Genomic DNA, 26,472 nt, shown 5'->3' with positions numbered 1-26,472 from the left:
TTTTATTCTATGTGAATAAAACTCTACAGGTGAGATACCTCTATACAAAGAACAGAAGTCTCAGAGTAACAGTATTTCTTCAAATTCCTCTACCTGTAGTTGGAACCTGATTGCTTTGCAGAGCACAGATCAAGTAAGTTACCCTGCTGCTTCTGAAGACGGGCATCTGTTCATAACAGATAGTGACCTTCTCCATTTTTAGCTCAAGTTTTGTAGTGAAAGGCTGGCAAACAAAGCTTGAAAATACTACTGAAATGAGCAAGCAATTGGGAAATTTTTGAAATTTTTACTTCTCTGAATTTCTGTGTCTGATTTTCATCAACCTGTAACAAGGCCTGCAGACATTAAAGCATATAGCTGTCAAAAGTAGCTTTGACACTCAAGCAAACATAGTATACAAGCCACAGTTTCATAGTAAATGAGAGACAGACTTACTCCAATATATGAAACTGAGAACACCTGCACATCTGCAAATGTGCACTGTCTCTCAAGTACTGGTTTTACTTGAAAAGTGCATGAACTGCAGATAATAATACTGACACAAAAAGGTCTATTTAAACAAATTATCCTAGACGAAAGATAGATTCTTACTTGCAGATGGGTAATTACAGACAACTGTTATTTAAAATTAGGCCAGTCCAGAAGCATTTTTAAATAAATGTTCCACCCATGCTAATGTTATACCACTGTAACAGCATTGGAGTCCAAAGACTACTGTAAGATTTTAAATGGTGCAACAAATGAGAGAATGGAGAATTTTGTCTTTCTACCTTTAAGCAAAATGTATGCCTATAACTTAACAAGTTAGGGTACTTGGAGGAAGAGTTAACTTAATAGGGATGCTTTTGTAGAGGGAAGTCATGCCTCAATGACACTCTGGTTTTGCAAAAACTAGCTCCCTAAAAATATTGTCTCTTCAATTCAATTCAATTCAATTCAATTCAATTCAATTCAATTCAATTCAATTCAAAACTCTTAAAAAACGTAATTTAAAAGAGCTGCAACTTCCATATTGATGAAAGAAACTTCTGCTTGCATTATGGGGAAACAATGCTAAAATCAACACCATTACGTCGCTTTTAATTCTGCAACTGCTATCAAAATGGACATAATCCATCGTGAAACTTCACTACATCTTAAGAGAAAATATGATGATTACAAAAATACTGGAAGTGTAACACCATTATGATGACTGCTCTAAACTAGTATTGTTAACATTGTACAGCACTTACACAAAGCTTCTGGTGTTAAAAGACGGGGATCTGGACTGCATCACTAAAAGGACTATCCTACTGACTGAGATAAAAATATTGTGTCTGGCAAAATACTTTCTCCCCTTCTTCTCAGAAATTTCCACAAAACTTGAAATGCACTTTAACTTACTCAGAAACAATACTGGTATTTTTATAATATTCCATATCTATACTGTAATCTTGGTAGTAACACAAAGTCATATTGTTGGAAGAATATATTATTCAGTAATTGTCCTATTTTAGCAATATTTGTGCAGTTAATTATTCTTTTTATATTTAATGGATGGTCAATTTCCCTCCTGTCACATTGTGCATCTTCATTTTTGTAGCTTAACTAGTATCAAAAAGTCACTTCTACGAGACAGGTGCTAAAAGAGATGAAGAGTGACTCCTATTCCACCACCTAGAGGAGATGATGTGTTCTGTGTGATGGGCACCTGTATTTTTTTTCTTTTAATGTCTTCAACAAAATGAACTTACATATTTTATACTCTCATCTAGGCTAAGATTTTTTTTTAAACCTTAGGTAATAGAAATATTGCAACCTTAATCAGCTCTTTTGCCACATGATATGACTTTTGTTTATGTGGCCACAGTCTACTTATTCTCATTGAACTGTTCCTTCATTAGTAGGCTGGATGCACATCTTATGAAAAGAAGATATGCAGCATCCTTTATTTTCTCTTCATTATTCACTTCGTGCTCTTACAGCACTCTATTCAGACTCTGCTTTGAAGGCAGAATGATTAACTTCCTAACAGGCAGTCACCACTGTACCACTGTAGCACTCGGAAAACTAATGAATATACTCTGATCACGCTCTTGGTAAGACACACTTCCTCTTGACATTTCAGAGATGCTGAATTGAACTAGAGATTTTCAGGTAACACGTTCTCACAATCTGTGTGTGCCTTATCCCAGTTATTTTACATTTCATTTTTTCGAGTACTTGGCATTGCTTAGTATTTCTCATTTTCCAAGTACACTGCTTTCCAGCCTCAGTCACAGCTGTGAACACTCAGCATTTGTGCAAACGATACCTCAAATTCACAAAATAAAACCATTTCAGAGAAGAGCACTCAATTAAAAATCATCTGTTCAAAGTCTGGCTGAAGTGATTTTACTACCAATAATAGCATCAGCGGGGATATCTTTTCCACAAAAATCTATTCTCCCTCAACCTTCAGTCTCATTCATGACCAATCTCCCACTTCTTCAACATGTGAAACAAAATCCCTAGAGAGGGTAAGCCAGTAAATACAATATTATTATTGGTACCATGTGTCTGCTAGAGTTACCTTTAATGTGGGCACCATTAACCTCTCCTTGTTCAGCTGAAGAAGAAAATGAAGTTAGCTGGTTGTGAGGATTTGCCACAGCATTTGAAAGGAGTGCCTTCTCAGTGCAGTGTTTGAGCTAAAATTCACCCCAACCTTCAAGAGGACATAGACAAACGATTTTAAGAGTGATACCCTTATCCCTACTGAGAGGCACAGCAGTTTTGTCACTGGCTTTGAGAAGGCCAGGATTTTATGCAGTAGCTCTTTATCATTACTTCAGATTTTGACTGTGGTTCTTACGCATACAGAGAAACCTTGCCTTTCCGTTATAGAAGGGATCAATAAAGCACTAAATGTCCCATTCGTATTGTTTTGCGTATCTTAGTTGTTACTCTTCCTTGGACAGCACTAGCAGGTAAGAAGATAGCATGGTACACGGTGCCTTGTGACATCATTACATTACAATGTGATTTCTCTTACTAAGTGGGGGTTGAAGAGGGTGTCCAGTTTTTGCACACCAGCCTGCAGGATGGATATCAGGGCTATCTACATCAGTCCAATAATCATAAATACTATCCCAGCCATCAAAATGGACCTAAAATAAAAAAAGCAGAATAATACATTTTAGATCAGAAAAATTCTCTATAAAATCAGTTTCCTAAGTAATCTCTAAAAATGTCGTTACTGCTACAGAACAGAACTATTGATGTCACACAGAAAATACACGTAACATTAGATTCTGGTCCCAGACACACTGTCACTAAGTAGAGAGAGAGAGAGGTGCCATTTGGTTGTTTACTATGTCTTGCATCATCTGTCTCGAATCTCAGGAATAAAGCCGGCAATTTTAGTTCTCACAATGAATCTTAATGAATTAAGCAGGAATTGCTGCCTTTTTTCTCCCTCAAAATTTAAACTTTTTTTTAATCTCCTATTTGAACAGGATTTAATAATAGCAGAGCAGTGAGGAAAGACTCCCCAAAATTGTACTAATCCATAAAAAAAACCCCTCAAATTTTACTAAAATTAGACTATACAATATAAGGAATCGAAACTGAAGAGAAAATGAAGTACATGACTTCCCAGAAAAACACCCATAATGGCTATACATGCAGGCTTTTCCAGGGGAAAGCGAAATAAGTATCTACAAATCTCACTTCAACTCTCTACTAGTAAATAGCTCGGGTCTCTCACACACACATGTTGATGCACATGTACATACAGATCCATACAGAATTCTTTCAACATATGCTACAAAGTCACATTACCACTCCAGAATTTACAAATCCTGTCATTTTAATAAATTAGATTGGAGAGGGGTTATTTGGTTTAGTTTTTGTAGAACTGACTTAAACCTTAGATAAAAAAATATGTAGGTGTGAAGATATTAGTTCTGATGACTCCCTGCCATCAGTTAATTCAGTTTCAAAATGACATGTCAGCTGCATTTCTACTTGAAATACCACACATGCCTAATAAATCTCTACAAACTGTAAACACAAATATCTTTCACATCAATCTAACTGGGTATCGGGAATATGCTAGTCCTTCTAATAGTTACAAGCTTCAGAGACTAAACTGATTTTATACAATAAAAGACAAATAATTCAAGTATATAACTTCTGGAAAACTGCAATTTCTTAAAAGTACGTTATCTGAGATTAATCCAATCTCAAGTCCATAATTAATATAAACTTCAGAACTGCAGCAGACACTGACAAGGCACAAGAGATTAGGGTTCTTTTTTTTTTTTACTCTCCATTATATCTTTCTCCTCTCCCTAGATGTTTATAGAGACAGATTCAATTAACATATGCCAAATACTTTATGGGCCCCGAATACAAATATCACAGCAGCCCTTTGACACTTGATATTAAATCATCACACTTCCTGATAGAATAGACAACTGTTTTCTATTGACTATTCCCCAAGCAATTTTCAAACATATTTAACTCTGCTCTCCTAATTACCTACGTCAGCAAATGTAACTAAGAAGATAATAGAACAACCCTTCCAAAGGAATTACATGCATACTAATCAGTGAAAAGCTTAGAAGGACAGAGGAATGTGACTCATTTCTTCCTGTGCTTAACTCTATGATTATAGGGTTTTGGTTTTACAAAGTACTCGTCAATTACTCAAGCAGGATAACACAGTAAGACAGAGAAACTTACTTTTATTCTGTAGTCATCAGTATCTACAATAGTTGCTACTCTGATAAATACTGGATTTCTCTTGTCAACCACTTCAAGTTTCATGTTCTTCTGAAAGCCATGAGAAGGTTTCTAGAAAAGAACAACAATATTATGTGAAACTGAAAATTGAAAATCTTACACAATTGTGAAGTACCTAAAATCCATAGCAAACTTACCGCCTTCATTTTCTCCAATCTACACTCGCTTTCCAAGAAATCCAAGCATAAAAAAATCATTCAAACTAGTGCTACTCAACTAGAGAAACAAGTAACTATTTTGGGATGTCTTTTCTCCATTTAAGCCTTCCAAGCAAGTAAGCAGAGATCTTTACTTCAAATCAGTAGGGGTTTTTTTCCTAAATTATTTAGAAAAGTTTTCCTAGACATTTTGTCCAACAATTGCAATGCAGTATTGAATGAAAAACTACATATTAAAAGCCTATGAAATTGTCTACAGGAAACATATTTGTGGTTTTCAGTATGTGTTTTTGCTTTGTGGATCAAACATCGTTTTTCAGTCTCCTACTGAAAATATAACTAATCCATGGTATAAGAGTAAATACTCAGAAAAAATAGGACTAAATATCTGTTCTGTAATACTATTCTGGATAAAGAGCTGTCTTTGTTAAGAGAATCAGATGTTATCTTTGTCATCTACAGCTATGAAATATAAAGCAAAAATTATTTCCATTTTAAAGAACATATGCACAAGGTATATTATGATTTATGTCATATTTCTAGGAAAATTACGCATCTATCTCTCTAAGACTTTCAAGACATTGTTGCCTTTTCCTCAGCTACAGGTTAAGAACTCTATTTTCTCCCATAAAACAATATACAATACTGTGACTGTCTCAGGAAGACTTCACTTGAACTGCAACATAGTAGGTGCTTTACTCCCGTTAAATCTGCCTTCTTATTGTTTATCACAATTAGCATTAACACAATTACCATTATATCAGGGAAGGGATTTTCTCTGGCCTTGAAACCGAAAGGTAGAGCACAGCCGACCAACCGCCTGCAGTCAAGCTCTCCTTCCTTTCCATCCTTCAAAGACAGATGGCCTTGTCTATTCTACCTTTTGGGACCCACACCATCCCCAGCTGTGCACTTCTAGTATGGTTTCTGGAACAATGCTGAGCCATGCCAGCTAGTGCTCTCCCAGTTTAATGCTGTCAATGCCTGCAAGCTTGTCCTTTTCAGTTCCTTGGTGCAAAAAAAAGCCAGCTGCACCCTGCAGACCAACAGTGAGACATTCCCACTGCTGAGTCCTACGGGGCGATGGTTCCCTGAAGCCCAGAGGGAGAAACTAAAACATGGATGCTCTCAGAGAAAATCTTTGCTTTTGGCTTGATGTAGTCAAGGTCATAGCCCTCCATTGTTTTGCCAGTGACTATACATTTCAGATATAAACCCAATACCTTCCTAATCCTCGCTCTGAGTATCTTTGCTGAGAACATAAGATCTAGACACCTTACTAAGACAGACACATTTTGGGGTGATAAACTGTGGGTCAGTAATAAACACTGGTGATCTAGTGATCCCAGGAACTGCTGTAAGCACTACATTTCTGTTTTTGTTAATCCTTCTCTTAGAGTATTATTCAGAATTAGTGGCCCTAATCTGTAAAGCGGAGGCAAACTGGCTTCAGCACACTGTGAGACAAGCGTCTGGGAGAAACCTGCCACCTGATGCCAGCTCCAAAACAAAAATCCTCTCTGTATTACTGACCACTCTGCTTCCCTCACTGAAATCCTAAGAGCTCAAGAAAGATGGCCGTCACTCAAGGAAATTATGAAGTACAAAGCTATATGAGAAGGGTGTTGCCTATAAGCACCATAGTTAATCTGGTGAGCTGCCTGTGGATGTTGTCCACGTGGCCCAGTCACTGATCTCACAGAAGTCTACTGAAGTATATTAAACACAAACTCTCTCCTGACTACTGCCGGAGACAATGGACTAGATGGGCAACCAGCCTGATCTCCCACAATCATTTTTACATTCTCACTATATTTACTGCATCATTTAAAATGTACAGATAAAAATACTTATGCTCAAAACATGTTATGACGACTCGGAAGCTATCTCATTATTTCTAATAACTAGGCAGTAATTTCCCATAGCAAATTACATTCATTAGTAATATTTTGTAGCAGTTAATCCCATTTATAATGATTAAAATAATGAAGTAATAGTGATTTATAACAATAATTATCCGATTTCTAACAGTGAACTGCAAGCTTGCATAAAAATAAACCATCTATATAAAATTAACTGTATACATATTGAACACCATATATGTATTCCCTTCATAAAACAATTAATTATATGCACTTAAAAGCATGAAAAGAATGTAAGTATTTTCTCACCACTTTAAAAGCCCTTGCAGGTGCAGGTAATGAACTGGTTTCTTCCAAATACTTCTCCCAAGAAAAATGCTTAGCGTGTGGATAATCTGCCACAGAAGAAATAAGAGCAAAGCTCAACACTGCAGTGTAAAAAAGGAAACTGATGTCTAATTTACAGAATGCCTAACAATACTACTAATTTGATTTATGCTTCAACTTCACAAAATAATTACAAGAAAGGCTATTCTAAAGTGTCTCTGCCACACTCACTATGTAGGTTAAAAAACCCAACAATCTTCTCATATACAATATCAAGTAGTCATCAGAAAGAATCACAATTGCTTTGGGCATCACAATATAAACAATGTGGAACAGAAAAATCTGTTCACTCAATTCAAGAAATTACTTCAAGTACTATAAATCTAATCTGGTATTTTATAAACAGTAATTTACTGCCTAACATAATCTAATCTGTGATAGCTTTGTCCCACAGTAAAGCACATCTGACTACTTGCTATCCTTCTGGTGAGTTGTGTTAACTAAATTTCTAAAAAAAAAATAAGCCCTGACATTTACTAAAATAATAATTTACAGATATTGTCAAAGAAGATGTTGGGTTTCTCAGAAAGTGTCATGTTTACAAACACTTTACGCAAGAAACACGAAGACAGCTTTGCTCTTAAAGAATGCAGCACCTATCCTTTGCCATTAATCTGCACTGGAAGCTGAAGTTTAAATATTACCATTTAGAATCTAGAACCAAATTAAACAAATTCTGATTTAAGAGGGATTTCACTGAATAATAGGCTGTAATTAACCTCCTGACAGACAGATTGCTCAGAACTTGTCAAGACTGCAGGCTATTAGAATTTCCATCAAAAGTTGGTTTTACCTAGTTAAAATTTTGCATCTTCTCAGACCACAGATTATAGTTTCTGCAACAGGGTATTTACATCATCCAGCTATACACAACAGTCTTGAAAAACAGTGGTGGTCTTATATCTCGTACAAATGAATACACTTTCATTCTTCTGTACCATCTTTCTCATTGTGTTTTCCTCGCTTCAAAAATGCCCTTACAAGTTTGATTCCGTGATCACGTAAAGCAATCTTCTCATCAATCCATTACCCTGCATATTTAGTTCTCATTAAGACATTTCGCTCCTGCAATAATCTCACACACCTGTAACTTGTTATATCACCATTTTCACAATGTGAGTCTTGTAAGTGAATACACTCGGCCAAAACCATACACTTATTCAGATTCCAAGAGTTTTCTTTCATAGATAGATGTTTCTTTACATAGATAGATGTAACATACACATGCATACCCAACACCTAATGTCTACTGTACTTCTACTTCCAGCATATTATGCTCTGTAAAAAATTTAGAAGCCCCCCAAATACCAATTCTTAATTAAAGAAAGAAAAATTCAGGAGAATTAACAATAAGCTGCTAGCTGGCTATAATCTCCTTCAGTCTTTTATAAGATACAAACCTGGTGGGGTGATGAGAGTTCTTTTATGTTCTTTACACCATCCAACAGGATGAATATGTGGGCTAGCTGCCTCACACCTGGAGAAGGCAGATAAAAAGGGGGATTGATAATGCAGTTCTTCAGACATCTTACTATTCTTAGAAAACAAGACATACAAAAAGATTTAACAAATTCCAAAATCATTTATGACACCTCCGATTTGTTCTTAAACTGCAAACATAACCTGAAGGTATGAATATATTTAACACAGACTCGTTAACACCTAAAGAAGCATAAGGCTTTATTTACAATTTCAGTGGCAGATCAAAAAATAAAGTCCTTTAAGTCAGTGGTAGATCTCCACTGAGAAACTATGATGCTGCACCTGAAAAATTCACATGTAGAGACTCCTGGCAGAAACATATTGGTTGGTTGGAAGAACACATTAATCCTGTCAAAGATATATGAAGTTGTGTAATGTCAGACCAAAACTTTAAACCAAGAGCTGAAAGACCTTGATTAGTGATCCAAGTTGTATCAGGAGGCAGATTAGAAATTAATCACATGTAACTTCAATGCACTGTCAATAACAAGTAAAAATTCAAACCCAGATTCTGAGCAGTTTGAATGGAGCTATAAACATGTTATTACAAGCCAGTAGTACACAGGCAAACTAAGTCTGAGGAAAAACGCCAGCAAAAAAAGATTAAAACAGCATTTTAGGCCCCAAACGGCCTGAAAGAATCCAGAACTAATCAGTAATCCATGACTGCAAATTGCTCTAAAAACGCTGATCAAACTCTCTTACTCAAGGGAGTAACAGCTTCCAATCTTTTCTGTCATGTGCATAAAATTTTGTGTCGCCTGTGGCATGCCACAAGAACCACTGAAGACTAACAGAGGTATATAACACTTGACATATACTTGCATCTGTCTGAAGCAAGATGAGATTTTTTCACTGCATTCACTGGTTCAGCCACACTGTGCTTAGAAGAAAGCAGACTGCAGTGGGTGCTGAATATCAAGTTCAGTTAGCAATACAAAAAATCCATACAGACTGCGAAAATATAATTATTATAAAAGCAGATGCGAGAGAAACTGTTTAAACATTCAGTATTATTAAATTATCATATGAAGAACTATTTAATTTCCTTACATATTGTTATATTATTATATCATAACATTATGTACAGTATCATATAGTGTATAAAATATATGATGCATTTATTATTTATTAATGATGTAATATTATGTTATTAGTAGTATTATTAGGAAGAGTAAAAATTAAGACTCATATAAAGGAAAAGTACAAAGCCACCTGAGTGCTATGAAACATGCACCATCCCTATGTCTGCATCTATGCTTAATGACTGTTTTTTAATTGACTGAACAATTAACAGTACTTTTCAACGAAGTAGAGAGTATTTATATAGCCAGAGTGACTAAGGAACACCATGCTGACACAGAAAACTATCATCAGTCTGCATGGCACTGCACTACACCATGTGAACTTACTGTTTGCCTTGAGCTGGAAACTCATGTAACCATGTAATTCCCATGTTAATCTGGCCATTGGGACCTTTCTTCTCTTAAGAGCCTGTCCCACCTAATTCGCTTCTTTTACTGATAAGTCCAACACTCCACTGCACTCTTTCTTCCACTATTTACTAACCTTGAAGGTGCTTCAGTAGCTGACACTAAAAATTACCATCTACATGCCCTCCCATCAGCACTTCCACCTCTTCAGCGGCCACAAGCCCAGTGTATTACTCATTCCAATGACCTACCAAGGTGAAGTAACTGCAGCCTCAGTAAGCTGAAGTAGCTAAGGCCTTCATTCCCTGTTCTCCAGGGAAGGATCAAGAAACCAAGCTTAAGCAGCCAAATGGTAGTCTCTCCCCATCTTGCTGAAGGAACATTGCTTTACAAACATTCCTCAAATAATTAGAAGACAAGCAATGAAGACATGTAGTTCATATAAAACAATCATTGCATAAAACACTGAAACACTCATTGTGATCCAGTTTCTATTTAATATCTCTCCAAAGTCAATGTCTCAACTCTTAATGGCTGGAGAGTAACGTGTTTTATTAACATCTCTTCCTTTCCCCCAAGCCCAGGAGATACTAATGTAAAGCACCTGAATAGTGGTTCTGCTCTCCCTGATTGTTACAAAATAATCATTAACTTTATCTACCCAGAAAGTATTACCATTCTGGAAGCTCATATTAATTAAATCTCTTTAATTAGCAGTACTAATTTATATACTTTAATAATACCACTTTGATAATGTTATACCAGAAAGGGTGCAATGAACCGTGCATGACAGAAAAAGAAGTTGAAGGTAAATTTGCAGGCACCCTAAGGCTCAGATCAAAACACTAACTGCAGACCTTGAATACAAACATGTTTTAAGGACTTGTAAGAGGAAACAGCATAGGAAAGACTGTAGACTGAACCCCAGGCTACTATCACACTGCAGTTTTGAACTGGTGCTTCATAAAACAAAGGAACACATCATATTTAGAATACATTGAATAACAACCTTTAAAAAAAAACCTGAGAAGTGCTTTTATATGATGTCTTTATATGATGTATGGATGTACTCCAATGACATAAACGTAGGTTGGGTGCCTTAGAAGCATTGTCTCACAACAAACACTCCTCTGGCCTTTTATCTAAAAAGATTCAAACACTAATGATGAAAAACATTGGTCAACATACTATAATTGTCTTGTGGCTTTATGTACAAGACAGTGCTGCTAGTACGTCTTTGTAACGATGTCAAACAGATCAATTTCTAGCAGATAAAACCTACCTTTGAGAGACTCTCTAATAGTTCTGACAATAGCCAAGGATTCAACTCACTTCAAGAATACCAACCCTTTGTCCTACTACAATAGATAAAGCTATATTGTATGTATTTAGTATTTATAGTATCACACCAGGTACTTATTAAATCATTGAGGCTGCCATTAATAAAAGGAAGCAAAAGGACTTTTGTGATAATTCTAGATTTCTATCCCTCTCAAGTTTAAGTTTTACACAGAAGACGTTTATATGGTATTCTTCTGCACTAGAGGGATATATCTTCTTACTTCCTGAAATGCTTTGGAGAAAAGTCCACAAATTATATTCAAAAGTCTTCGGAGCTAAATTTGGGAGGTAAGAGTCATTATGATATCGTCAGTATTATACTTAAAATAATGAGGTAGACAGGTAAAAACACTTATTAGCACAAATCTTAAAATGCATTTGTTCTGTTTTTCAAGCACAGTTTGAACATAGTTTTTTTTTTTAAATTCTGAAAAGTAAATGTCACCGCACACACTTCTTGCCTTGAAGATTCAAGAAGCAGCAAGGGACCAAGATACGTTGCAATGAAAGATACACTCCTGGAAGATGCTCTGACATTATAGCAATAGGAGAGAACATGGAACAAATGTCACCCATCACAGCACTGCAAAATAGCACTATAAAACATCCACAACAGAAAACCTCAGTCATTACAGATGAACCTGTAAGAAACTTCTGTAACCACAGTGGCCTTAGGAAAAAAACCCCAGCCCCGTTCCAGCAAAATCAGGTCACATAGTCCATCTTTACCTACTGATTTCACATAGCCTTTTAGCTTCTAACAGTCCATTTAACAATAAAAAAGTACAGATCAGTAGAAGTCATATACAACTTAAACTACTATGCTTTAATGTGTGTTATTTCATGGACTTATTATCTAGTTTAGAAGAACAACAGCAGTCTATCAGACTAAGCCCAAGACTTCTCAGCTAGAATGCTAAAGGCTACTTTGACTTTCCACAACTAATTCACCGCATCCCACAGCTTTATATCTCCTTTATTCCAAAACAGAAGGTATATCACCCAGCTCATGCACCTCATAAAACACAATGATCCATGAATTGTGAAGATGCTTGCTAGGCCAAAATATATTACCACCACTAGCAGGAGTTGAAGAATTTTACACCTCCAAACCGATCTACTCCTGGAACACAGCGGAGCACCACTACCAAGCAGTGGAGTGCTGACACATACTCAACTAATACAGCAAGATTATAATGTCAACACAAATCAAGTCCCTTGCAATCCATGTTTTGTCAGAACATGCAGACAGAAAAAGACATCCATTTTCCACAGCACACACTGAAGCTAAGCTAGGAAGCTGAAGCAGAGACAAAAGCAGCAGAGCACATCATCTGAACCTGTAAGAGAACTATGCAGAGGGACAGACCAAACAGCAGCTCCACTGAGTTACAGACATGGAAGAAGACTTAGTATTTTTATGTTGGTCACTTTAGGGGTCTTGTTACATTTTCCCAAAAATCTGTTTCATATATAAAGCTTTTTAAATTATTAACAAATGAGATGGATTGTAATGTCAGTTGTTTAAAAAAAAAACCACAAGAATACTCCATTATTTTAGAAAAATATTCTCCTATTAGGTCTCCACCTAAAGATCGACAGAGTTTTTATTTGGTCATCTTCATTTTCTTTAAAGTAAGCTGTATATATTATACTCATTTTCTGTTTTGAAGTAATTTCACATTTCCCCTTCTGCAAAACCAAATCTTTTAGTATTTTGACTTTCACTTTATTAAACGCAATCTGAAATGAAAATCTATAAAAACCTCACTCATATTTACATCACACCCATACATAATAATATGCCCTCAATAACGCTACTTATATATCTTCTTGTGAGATGTCAGTCAACTAAGTGTGCAGAAAAAAAGAAGGGAAAAAAAAAAAGAAAGAAAGAAAAATACAGAAACCATCCTGCAGCCCCATCTAGTGCATAAGTGAGAACATTTCATCATTGACACGCATAAAGCTAGTTTTACTTTAGATCAGGACTTCTGAAAATATGGCGTTACAGTATGCATCCAGGGGTGGTACAGTAAAGCAAATTACCGTCTTTTCTATTTAAACTCCAATGAGAGAGTTGCATGGTGACTTGCATGAAATTTTAGAGCTTGGGGGTCAGATACTGGTTCATTATCCACTTGAGTAGTTAGCAGTAGTAGGTAGCATAACTCATGGCTCCTTAAGATTGTTTCTTCTTCTTTTTGGTATAATATAACTCCTTCAAAAAGACTATTTCTTTCAAAGAGAGAGTGAAGCAAAGTTAATTGCTGCAAAAATGAAGCAAGCACAGTACAACTTTTAAGGACTTGGTTAGCAAAGTAGAAGATGCTGGTGGAGAGTAACACTGGCCTATTATTTAGTCTCACACTAAAATCCAGTCTGATTACAAACTCACGCAGATCAGAAAATGGTTCAGAAAATCAAAAGTTGATTTTGTCTTCACCAAGTGCTTTAGAATCTGTTTTTCTATGCAAGAAGGACAGTAAGTGTAACATGGGACACCTTATTTTCTCACATTCTTGGTAAGCTGATCCCAAGAGCTTACTGTATCACTTTCTCTGCAGGAGAAGTTCAGAGCAAGTTGTGGACAAAGACAGTCAGAGCCCTGTGACCCAGCAAATTTTGGCTGCAGCATGTCTAGTGCTGCCATTGCTTCATTTGTCCTGTGAGAGAGGGATGTTTTCAAGACAGTGATTGCTCCCAAATCAAAGATATTAGGAAGGAATGCCTTTGCTGGCTGCCAGCTTGCCTTACGACACCTTGAAATGGCCAGGAAATCTGGATATCTGCACTTTTGTGCTTCCCTCACTGTCCAACGCGGTCCTTTTTTATCCTCAGCTGAGCCAATCTCCTAAATAGAAAATGTCTAGCAATTGCTCCCAAACCGAAGCTGCTAGGGAGGAATGTCTTTGCTGCCTGGAAGCCTTCCTTATCACCCTTTGAAATGGGCAAATGGCAACACGTTAGCACAACTTCATCCCTGTGCAAGTTCTGGCTGTATTTGGGTTTGGTCACAAAAAAAATCAGAATCTGAGGTGATGTAAATATATGTGTAAGCAGAACACCTGAAAGAGAATGGAGATCTGAAAGTCAAGGTGGACCTGTAGCTAGTTCATAGTTCAGACATATGCAAAGATTCCCAAAAGCTATTTCCAGATCCAACCAATCTTAAGAAAATTTGGAAATTTCACTCAAAGAGAATGTATTTAGCTCTCAAAGAAATATTATCTGTTTCATCAAGAGATAGAACAGATGGAAAAGACCTGATGGCACATGTAGTATTGGTAAAAAATTATCCTTCCTAAAGCAGTCTTAACTTGTCCATTTTCTTCACTTTTCCTCCCTCTAAAAGCTGTTGCCAAAAGACAATTTAATGGGATTTATAATACACTGAAAGTATCTCCACCACACATTGAAGAGTTGAGTCATTATAAACAGGATACTTATTTTCAAACATTAATGGATTTTCTAGTGCTCAGGAAAAAGTCAGGAAGAGTATCTTCAGGCTTTAAATCTGAAGACTAAAAAAATATTAGGTGATGGTAATAGATTTCTGTTGCCTGAGCCCAGTAGAATTAGTCAACTGTCTTTTAGTCATCCAAGAAGAGTAAAGAATTTTTAACCTCAATGAAAAACGTTCAGTCTGCTCAAACTAACTAAATAAAAAAAAGGCATAGAGAAAAAAAAAAGGTATTTGTTTGAAAAGAATAAACTACATACACTAAATACATAATTTCTTCTTCATTTTAATTATTCATTGTAATTCTGAAACTGAAATTAACATGCAGATGTAGAGAAGTATGGCTCTGCTCTGAGTAATCCCAAAGAGAACTTTCCATTTTTAGTTACAGACACCACTTGGTAGATATGAATTTTTGGGACTTAAGATATTTTAAAGCCCCTACAAACCTGTTATTTCAAATTAAAAAATAAGTGGGATGCACTCAGGATATGTTTTCAGGCTCTCTTTTGGTCAGACTATCCACTACTATTTTCCTCCTCTGTTCACTCCCATTCTCAATCACAGCAATAATGCAGAGGAATGTCGTGCCACTCAGAATTTAACTTCTATGCACAGTACTTCCAGTAGCATCTTCTTGCTCCTTCCAAGAAAAGTACTTTATGCTTTCACCAAAAGAACAAATCTTCATCTTGGCTTCAGTATAAATACAGCTCCAATGGATTCTCAAACTTCTAAACATTTTCCACTTCAGTTTTCCCTTATCCTTTAAGAAGATATTATTTGGTGTATTCTACATATGAAATTCATAAAACTTACATCAGAATATTATGCCTGAGAAAATGTAAAACCTGGTTATGTACTCAGAAACTGCTTTTCCCTCTTCTGAGAAGACTGGTGGACAAAATTCCTTGACATGAGAATACTAACAAGACTGAAATTCAGTGTATGTCTGCTATGTACAGTGAAATGTTTTACACAGATACCTATGCCATCTCTGAACAAACTACAGGTTGCACTGCATTTTAGTTGTCATGAAGGCCTTGCCTAACTGCTGTTTTCATTATTAATTAACGGCACAACTGTTACTAGCAAGCATTCAAGTGTCGGGAAATTTAGAATATCTTTTCCCGTTCCCCAGTTTCCTACTGCTTTGTAGAGGAAGTAGATGTTCTGTGTTACTTCTTCATGGAAATAATCTCTAATCTTTCTGGCCTTTGACTCATATGGCCTATTACCTTGACACTCAGTTCTTAACTTCACTGAAATCCCTGTTCCCCGCTGTTTTAATAATTTAGTTCTCCTACAGCTTGTCATGTAGCCCATGCAATTATTATTTCGAGAGATGGGCTCTCAAAATTTTGAAGTTATGTAATAGTTTCATGTCATTCTCACTGATGTAGTGTCTAAGCAGTCATCAAATACAAAATTTTCCTCATCTACTTTCATAGGCTCAGCTATACAATTAAGTTGCCGCTGCCAAAACCAAGACATGGGCTTAAAATGCTCTACCTGTCCTGCAGTAACTTACTCTTAAAAGCATCTAAGGTATCTTACTTTGCTTTAAATGACAAAAGAAGGTGCAAATGCAAATGCACACCTGCACTGTGACAGTTAAAGCCTGAATTTCTTTTGGTATCTTTATGCTAATAGTTTGTCCTGCTCCATCAACTGATTTTATTTTATATAGATATGCAAAGCCTCTCCACCATACAACATGCAGAAAGGTCATCTCTAGAACAGCTCAGGAGAGTAGGATCCGAATTCTCAGAGGGACATACAACACAAAGACTAAACCCAGGTTTTGCTGCTAAAGATGGCTAAGGTTTGGTCTGAAAAACAAAGTGGATCAAGAACCTTATGAAAAAATGCAGCCTTCCTTTCAATTTACAACTGTATTTTAACCAGATCCCAAGTACAATCAGTCACATTATCACAGTGTATATTCTTCACTAAAGATATCAACGTCAGGGACACTATGTAATTGAAATGAGAAATTAATTCACGACTCCAGATGTAGTAGCACATGCAGACATTCATTTAGCACAATCTCCTATTTTTTTATGTGTAACTTGACATGGGAAATTTGATTCCTCCAGTGTTATCACTGGGACATAGTTTGGTAGCCATGATTACAAATCCAACTAAAGTTGGTACAGTAACTGTGTCTACAGTCTACAAAGTAAGACACAAAATAGTCCTTAAAGCTAACACATTTCTGATACATATCACTAGGATATAAAACAAATACTTCATACCAGTAGTCGTAACTCTCATCCCAGTTGTCAAAATGAACCAGAAAACGATTGTCCACCATGTCTGTTACCGTAGCAACACAAATGAAAGTCGGGTTCTTCTTGTCTACAGCTTCCAGTTTCATCCCCACTCGAAATCCCGACGGAATCACTGTCTACACAGAGAAAGACATTTAATTGAAGATAAATACTATAAATCCCGAAATCTCCCCAGTGTCCACAATAAATACAGTCATGTCATTTCTAAGTTTCCCAATTAGCCGCCTCAACAGAGTGGCAGCAGCTTAATTAGCTGACATGAGAGACGCTCAAACACAGAGACTCGTGAAATAAAAAAACCCTAAACATGCTGCTAAAATTAAATGTGATAGTTTTAACTCTCTCAAGACATTCTGAAAGGTACTGCTTGTTCCCCAACATTTTGGTGCAAGACACAGTACTAACAAGTCTTAAATTTCATTTAATACAACATTTTTTTATGTGTCAGATCAGATATTTAAAACAGATTAGTAAAAAATTAATGGATCAGAACTGTAGAGGTGAACTGAAGTAGAGATTGTTACTGAATTTGTTGTAAATGTTTTTATTTTGTATTTCAGGTCTTAAATCTGCCATCACTGAATTATGCTGTGAGTCTCCACCACACGAGTGTACTAGCAACTTTCCACACCATTCGTAACAAATGGGTACTTACTGCATTCTGGTTTTCAAACAGTGATTTAGGAGCAGCTTGAGCCTTGCATGCTTTTAGGTATGAGGGCCAGTTGAATTCTTCTTCCTTATATCCTAAATGGGGGTCATAAGACAAGGGCAAGAAACGACATGAAAGGGCAAGAAAGGCATGAAACTCAAGATGCATGTAGGAGATGTTATCATGACCGATGAAATTATTTTTTTCCATCCACTTCTGAACTGTTTCTTACAACTTCAACACTGAAAAGATCATGCACCGTTAGCTATTTTTTCTAATTTTATACAGACTATGCTGGGAAAATTCACTTTAAAACTACTTATTAATTCTACCCCCATATGAACTCAACGAGTCTCTAAGGGAGTACTAGTTTGGATTACTTGAAATTTTAGCAAGACACACTTTAGAGAAGCTCATAGAGTTTCAAAGAAAGTTGATAAAGCTTTTCTATTTTTATTTGGTCATCTGATATTACAAAAGTAATCATATTCTTTATTTAGGGCTGTCTGAGCTTCCTTACCGAAATGTCAAGCTTTCTTTACACTAGTTAAGCAAAATACTCTTTTTTGAGATGCATATTATTATTTTTTATAGTTGGCTACGACCAGCATTTAAATTGTTCCTAATCTTCACCTGGGAGGAAGAATAGTCATATAACTAAAATACTAGGTAAGATTTCAGCTCAGTTTCTATTTCACCTTCCAAACAAGCAGGAGATAATTTCTTACAAAATCACTGCTCTATCCCAGACCTCCAAACCTTGCAGTCCCGTCTGTCAAGGAAACGGAAGGTCCTCAAGGGGTAGAACACCTAGGGGAAGCCTTAAAACTAGTATCATAGAATGGCAGGGGTTGGAAGGGACCTTTAGAGATCACCTAGTCCAAGCTCCCTGCAGAAGCAGGTTCACCTAGATCAAGTCACATAGGAATTTGTCCAGGTGGGCCTTGAAGACCTCCAAGGAAGGAGACTCCACATCGTCCCTGGGCAGCCTGTGCCAGGGCTCCCTCATCTGAACAGTAAAATAGTTTTTTCTTAAGTTTAAATGGAACTTTTTGTGTTCCAGCTTCATCCTATTACCCCTTGTCCTGTTGCTAGATACCATAGAAAAAAAGGGATGTCCCAATCTCCTAACACCCACCATTTAGATATTTGTAAATATTAATAAGATCCCCCCTCGGTCTCCTCTTTTCTCGTCTAAACAGCCCCAGTTCCCGCAGCCTTTCCTCATATGAAATATCCACAATTCTACCAGTATCAAAAGTCCATCTCAGTAAGACATCAGTTTAATACTATGATCTCTCTCCCTCCAAGCATATTTCTCATATTTCTTAAGATACTGTGTGATTCTGTGATTCTCCAAGAGACACAGGTTATAAGTCACCTCCGTGTCTCTGTCTTGCAGGCAGCAACTAACTTCCCTTCAGTGGTCTGACACACATACAATGAACAAGCTCAGGGCAAATACTCTGCAGCTGCTTTTCAGCCTCTTGCTTCTACTTCAGAGACAGTAAAGGGCCTACAGGTCCTAAATCTCTTCCCACTAAACCAGTCAGTCTAACAACAACAAAAAAAACCACCCAACTTTCCTCCTACACTTTACCCTACTATGTCCTTAGGCTATCATTATCACTAACACAGTATGACTACTCTTAGCTTTAAAACTCCCTATATCATATCAAAACAGTTGTTTATATCATAAATGCCCCAGGACTCCTTACGTATTTACAGGGTAACTTGTCCTCTGCATGGACTTTCTGCATTTTGTTTCCTAGATATAAAACCTCTGGGAAGAAATCTAAATTTCTGCTGATGGTTTGCTTCTTCTATTTTCTTAGAGAAAAAAAGAAATAATTCAGGATATATTGAACTGAATAAAATAATTCACAAGGAACTGTATGTACTTCTAATCTGTAAAACAATGCTGAGAGTTGTAAGCAAATAGTCTTTTTTTCTATATTTGCCTGTTACACAATAGTTATAGGAACACCTATTTTAGTTCATATGTCACAGCCCAGTAAAAAAAGACCAAAACCACCACCATTTTCAGTAAGTGACTGCCTGAACTGCCAAAATATGTCATCTCTTGACTATTTGAAGTGTTACTCAAATATGCCACAGATAACAGCTCTGCTTAACCTTCTGAGAATCTCATCTTTTGCAAGGAGACACAAGTAAAGCATCCTTAAACTTTACATTCTACAGAACTGCACTTCTCAATTTTCATTTTAAATATCAACTAACGTAAGTTAACCTTCAAGTCCAAAACATGGTACTTTTCTTTATACTCCAATTGCCTCTTGACTTAATACATTATAGTTGTAGATCAGTTGAAAAAATGACAAAAGGAATGTAGTATCAATGCTTTAATTTTGCCTTTGTAATTCTAGAGGATATTCAAACCCACTCAAAGCTCACACTAGACAACACAAAATTCCCACTTACTGCATGTATCATGGGATCAGCTACTGGGCCAAAGTCCATAGGGAAAAAAAAAAGTAAAATCCGTAGACTGTGGAACAGTTTCTGGACAGTGTGGGTCAGCAAGTGACAAAGAGAAATCTCTACCTCCTACCTTATCTCTCAAAAAAAGACCAAAGGTGAATTTGATTTAGTCACTGTAGATACAGAACAGTCAACGCAAATTTTACTTCAGGACCTTCAGTGGCAGACAGTTTTCAAGGCTCTTCCCTTCTCTGCGGACTGCAAAGCAAATTCTCTCAAGTGGTTTCAGAACATTAGGCAGCCTCTGCTGAACCAGGTTCTCCCTTTTGCATCCAAATAATTTTTGGCTTGATCCAGGCAAAAACCCAAGAGTATTAACATGGCAGGGTCCGTGATAATTCTGGGAACACACATACATGCATCCCTCCTCTGCAAGTTCCACCTGTGTAGGACAGGAAAGTGAACTCCTCTGCACACAGAATGAACAGCACCCTGAAATACCATCTTTTTTACTGCCATGACGCCCAGATGAGTTTGCAGTTCTACTCCTCCATGTCTGCTGGAAGCTCAGCAGCAGCCAATTGCTGCCTCTGCTGCCATGGGGACCCCACTGTCAGGCTTGTTCCACCTGGACACCAAGAATTACTTGCCTCTTCCATTTCAATAAACAAGGACATAAACATCTATCAGAAAACATCTATAACAATATTCTTCCTTTCTCAGTTACCTCACAAATCCTTCCCATCACAATAAACTGCCTCACATGCATCCAGGGTCTCCAGATTAACAAGGAAAGACTGACTGACTAGGAATTTACTCTCTTTCAACCCTCTCAGAAAACAAGGATACAATTACTGGGCCCCCAAGAGTCCCTGGAGTACACCCTCCGTACAATTTCCTCCTGTGAAGCAGCACAATTCTGCCCAAGCTTGCAGAAACAATTAACTGGGGCTGCATTATGGAGAAAGACATCAGGAGTGACTGTTCCTTTCTCAGCCCACAGGGTTTCAAACAGTTTATGGTTGACACCATAAAGACCATAACATTGCATTGTATATGGAAAATTAATAGCTGCTAAAGCAAATCTCTGAATCTTCTGTGAGGTGGTATTTTAAGTAAGATATTGTGCCTTCTGTCATTACAGGTATCAGCTTTGGTGTCCATGTGATTTGCAATGGGCACTAAGAAGTAACTATTAAAATGGCTTATCATGGCAAAACATAAACAATGGGTCAAACCCAATAAAAACACATATAAAGCCCCAACAGCCTAAGATCGGCATCATCTTCTCCCTTCAGAATGACAGAACTTTACGTAAATAAAAACATGAGGAGTGCAAGTCTTCCTGCTGTGAAAATAGAAAAAAAATCCCTGATGAATGATTGGTTGCTCTTAGTCACCTTTCAGTGCATGACTCTACCACACTTCTTGTAATTTCTAGTTCCTTTTCCATCCGCCATGCAAGCTTGCATTGGGACAACAAAAGTCCCATGAGTACAAGAGCAGGTTTCAGCATTCGCATCATATCTCATCAATGATGAAATGGTTTACTGCTGACACGAAGCGACAGAGCCAAGCCATGCACAGATCACAGCACTTTGCAGGTCCTGGATAAAAACATCAGAGAACAGCCTTGCTATTCAAAATCAGGAGTATGTCCTGGGGATGGTAGGAGTACATAGCGGTGCAGGATAACAAGCAGAACCCTGAGAATCACCATCACATATTCTCCTAACTTGACTCCCTCAAGAATTCTGACAGGTTCCATGACTTTCAAAATAAAAGATCTATCCATTCCTTCAGTTTGGTGAAAAAAATTAACACAAAAGAATTACCTTCCCACCAATTCAAAACTAGAAGAGAAACTGAAGAAACTTTCCATGAAAAGTGTCTCAAACAGTAACTTTACTCCAGCAGCAATAATTAATTGTTAACAAAAGGTTAAGCTTTCTAAACCTGGCACTTAAGACAGAAAAGACGACAAACCTCCATCACATAAAAAAAAAAATTTACTAAGTATGCTGTAATAATGTCAATAACTTTATAACTGGGGACTACTCATTTACTACATGTAACTTAATACTTCAGTGCAGGCCAACCTGAGAACTATCTTCAAGAAACTATTTCCACACAGGCAGTTATGCAGAACTATGCCCATGAAAACTCCAATACTAGCGCAACAGCACAGAGCACTCCTGTCTGTAGCCAGAGTGGACCTCATAGAGTGCTAACAGAGCAGCACACGCTTCCTTATACTCCTCCAAGGCTCAGTTGCAGAAATGTCACCCTCTCCCACAGTGCAAGACCCTCTGCCTGTACACTTTCAGTGACTTTACTCTCACCTTCCACACCCCAGAAGTTATATCCACAGTTCTGTAATTCTTCATAATACATCCTGCTGACTTCCCATGCTCATCATTTTGCAGCCTTTCAAAACATTAGTCTACCCTCATTGTGTATGTCAAAACATCCCATTCGTTTATTTCACACTCTCCTGTCTTTAGGACTTGCCCCATTCATCCCCATATACTTATTTCATATCCCAAACAGGAATCCATTTATCACTTTTTTCACTGCACAGTTTAGTGCAGATGCCCTCCATCTGCCAAAATAGAATAGTTACAAAACCTGAAACAGAATAATTAATCAAGCAAATTATTCAACACATGCATACTATTTACATAAGCCACGTACAAACTATGCTTTCGGGCTTGTAATCTTACCCTTTTTTCTCCTTCCTTTTGTCTCTATTTCAAGCTTACTCTTTGCGGCAAGAGCACAATTTTTGTCAGTCTGTGCCAAGGCATGTACAATAATGGTCTTCAATATCTAGTAATGAAAACGTCCCAAGACCTTCTAGTAAAAGGATTCACTGTTGCTTGTGAGAGCTCAATTTAAGCATAGATGTCACTAGTATACTGCCTTGTTACTTGTAATAAGTGTTCATTTGGGGTCTAGGTTTGTTGCTTAACTTTCTTTCCTCATGCCTTGTGAATTACTCTTATGGTTCATTTAGCTTTCTTGTTTTGTCTGAAATTCCATTGAATAAAAAAGATAGGATTTCAACCTCAAGATTTATGCAACACTTAGTACAGTTTAATTGGCTATGTTTGAATGCTCTGACTAAACAAAAAGCTTCTGTCCCTAAAAAATAATTACAGCATTACCCAGATACTCTCAATCTCAGAGCTATGGAAAACATACATGTTTTGTACTATACGATACCTTTAGGTGGATGCAGCTTGTGACCTGTTTTCTCACACCATCCAACAGGATGGATGTCTGAAGAATCAGCATTCACCCAGAAATCATAACAATCTGGATATCCATCAAAATGGAGTCGTATTCTGTAGCCACAAACCTAAAAGCAAGAATGTACAACAAATAACACTTACGTTTTAAGATCTTCACCCTACATGTAACAGTTTCTGTTAACTACTACGTATACAGACAGTGTGCTTTCAGTCAGCCTTTTACTGCTCAAGCCAACAGTGGATGAATAATTTCATTTGATAACAAGGAAAGAAAGCTATCCTCAGTCTGAGTAACTCCTGGTGAAAGAAATAACTGAAAGCTTGATATTGTCATTAGTGTTCCAAAACTTGAAAATTGTTCAATCCAACATCAGAATAAAACAGAAACCCTACAGAACAACATGAAAAAAAATCTGATACAATCACAGAGAAAGCGCAGATAATGATGCTCTCAAGTTATCCCGATTAATCAATATGTAAGAGAGCACTCAACAATAACTAATGTTGAACAGCCTCTCCAGAGAGACACTGAGCATGGTTATTAAAGTCGAGAAGTCAATGGAGGTCTCCCCCAGAACTTCATTATTTCACGAAGTAATAAGTTATCCACTGAGAGGCAGAGAAAAACAGGTCATAAAATCCCTCTCTCTACAAAAGTTCTCCACATCTTCCTGAACAACAAATGTCATTAACTTTCCTGCAGTCATCAGTGAAAATCTCTTGACATCAAGGTCACTCTATTTTATTTTTAATTTACACTCTAACATAACTTTCAGTTTGCCATCTCAGAATTATGCAGAATCCAGGTAATCCTGCAGTAAAACATAACCCATCACTTAGTGTTGAGCACAAGATATACAGGAATTACTCAACCATTGACACACCATCTGCAAGAAAATTGAAGAGATATTCACAGAAATGGCATATTACTATGGTCCATGAAGAAATAAAAAAGGGAAAACAGAAGTCTAGGCTATAAACTCAAAATTCCAGCTGCTTAGAATAACAGTGATACAGAGCAGAGTACCTACAGTATTCCTGTTTCTCCATTATAATTCACAAAACAAAACAAAAAAAGGAGTCCTTGGTAAAACTATGTAAAAACTAATGTGAGGTAAGTTTGAAAGACATTAAAAAAAAGTAACTGAGAAAGGGTTTCTCATTTATATTACTAAAAGAAAAGAAACTACCGATTCAAAAGGATTATTTCATAAACTGCAGCAAAAAGACATACTGAGTTTATATGGTATAATAATCATTTGTTGAAGTTGCCAATACAGACAATTTCTGAGCCCATCAGCCTGAAAAAATTGTAGCACAATTTCAACACAAAAAAAGTGTTAGGTATTTCAGTCAGTGAATGGAGCAACTGTAAATACTATCAAACCTCCGTAAAATCACTGCAGATTAGTTGTCTTTATTTATTTTGTCTTGAAAATATAAACTGTGGGATTACAGAAGTAGATGCAACAGTGTTATTAATTTAAAAGTTATCTTCCTATGTATGGTTTTTGTCTCCCTCTAGGGAAGAGCAAACACACTCAGTCTCTTCTATAATCCCACACCACGGCTGCTCGCAACCTCTACTTACCTCGGCCACTGTGAGCACACAATATATCGACTGGTGCTCGGGATCCACGCCCTCCAGCTTCATCCCTGCTTTGAATCCGTTCTTGTTATACGGGAAAGATTGATACTGCAATGGAAAATAACTGTTTCAACACTTCTGAAAGTATATCAGAGAAAGACAGAATACCTTTATAAGGAAAAGAACAATGATTATTTACTATTCATGTTCAGGGGACTGGAACATCTTTCATATGAGGAAAGGCTGCGGGAACTGGGGCTGTTTAGTCTGGAGAAGAGGAGACTGAGGGGAGATCTTATTAACATTTATAAATATCTAAGAGGTGGGTGTCAGGAGGTTGGAACATCCCTTTTTTCTATTGTAGCTAGCAACAGAACAAGAGGTAATGGGATGAAGCTGGAACACAAAAAGTTCCACTTAAACATAAGAAAAAACTATTTCACTGTGAGGGTGAGGGAGCCCTGGCACAGGCTGCCCAGAGGGATTGTGGAGTCTCTTTCCTTGGAGGTCTTCAAGACCCTCCTGGACATGTTCCTATGCGACCTGATCTAGGTGAACCTGCTTCTGCAGGGGAGTTGGACTAGGTGATCTCTAAAGGTCCCTTCCAACCCCGACCATTCTATGATTTTATGTTTCTGAAAGAATTAACAAATTGCATTTTCAAAAACATAGAATGGAAAAGAGAAATTAATGATTGTTTGAAAAGAAAGTTGGTATCAGAATGAGTTAAAACTTGAGAGTACTTAAGAAAATTATAAAGGACTTGCAAAAATGCTATCAAATGAAAGAAGATCCGCACAATCTGCCCTCAACTTTTTTCACTAATTATCGACAAAAAATTTTCAGTAACACTCTGGCAGTACGGTTACACTTTGACCTGGTGGTCACCATTTCTCTAACAGTCACAACAATGATGCTGTATTTTTCATTTCCACATCTCAGGCCACCAAAGAAAAACTGCAAGGCAGAAATATAAAACATTGCTTGGATACAGGGATGGCCTTTTTGTCATCATTTTCTCCTTTGCATGTTAGGTCCTAATTAGCTTGTTTCCAGGATTATTTTTGCATCACAGGAATATCAATACCCTTAGATCTCATTGCAACGAAATCAGAAAAATATATTTTAAAAAAAAAAAGCCAAGTGGAAAGGATATTTTCAATCAGAAAGTACCAGCACACTGTGTAACACACTCCCTGTCTTCTGTTAAAGAAGGAAGGAAGCTAGCAGATACTAAGGTTAATTTGGAGGGAATATCAGGAAAAAAAATGGATAATACTGAAGAGTTTTCCACAGGTTATGAAATTCACAGCTAGACAGTTTTTATATCCCAAATGGTTACAGACAAA

The 26,472-nt window shown here is 37.0% G+C and overlaps 1 protein-coding gene across 7 annotated transcripts in view; it reads right to left on the bottom strand.

Annotated features, from left to right (window-relative positions):
* Positions 1–26,472, bottom strand: part of L3MBTL3 (L3MBTL histone methyl-lysine binding protein 3) — an 80,688-nt gene that overhangs the window by 23,775 nt on the left and 30,441 nt on the right. For all 7 annotated transcript variants that reach the window (XM_061990685.1, XM_061990683.1, XM_061990687.1 and 4 more), the window contains exons 8-15: positions 25,127–25,231; positions 23,507–23,642; positions 17,843–17,934; positions 17,152–17,303; positions 8,575–8,651; positions 7,097–7,182; positions 4,708–4,818; positions 3,014–3,128 (exon numbers count right to left, since the gene is read on the bottom strand). In XM_061990685.1, the coding sequence (XP_061846669.1) occupies positions 3,014–3,128; positions 4,708–4,818; positions 7,097–7,182; positions 8,575–8,651; positions 17,152–17,303; positions 17,843–17,934; positions 23,507–23,642; positions 25,127–25,231 (874 nt within the window). The remainder of the gene's footprint in view (positions 1–3,013; positions 3,129–4,707; positions 4,819–7,096; positions 7,183–8,574; positions 8,652–17,151; positions 17,304–17,842; positions 17,935–23,506; positions 23,643–25,126; positions 25,232–26,472) is intronic.

Source organism: Colius striatus, chromosome 2 (genome assembly GCF_028858725.1).
Source record: "Colius striatus isolate bColStr4 chromosome 2, bColStr4.1.hap1, whole genome shotgun sequence".
Classification (NCBI taxonomy): domain Eukaryota; kingdom Metazoa; phylum Chordata; class Aves; order Coliiformes; family Coliidae; genus Colius; species Colius striatus.
Note: the sequence above shows the minus strand (reverse complement) of the source record. Positions and strands in the feature narration are given on the sequence as shown.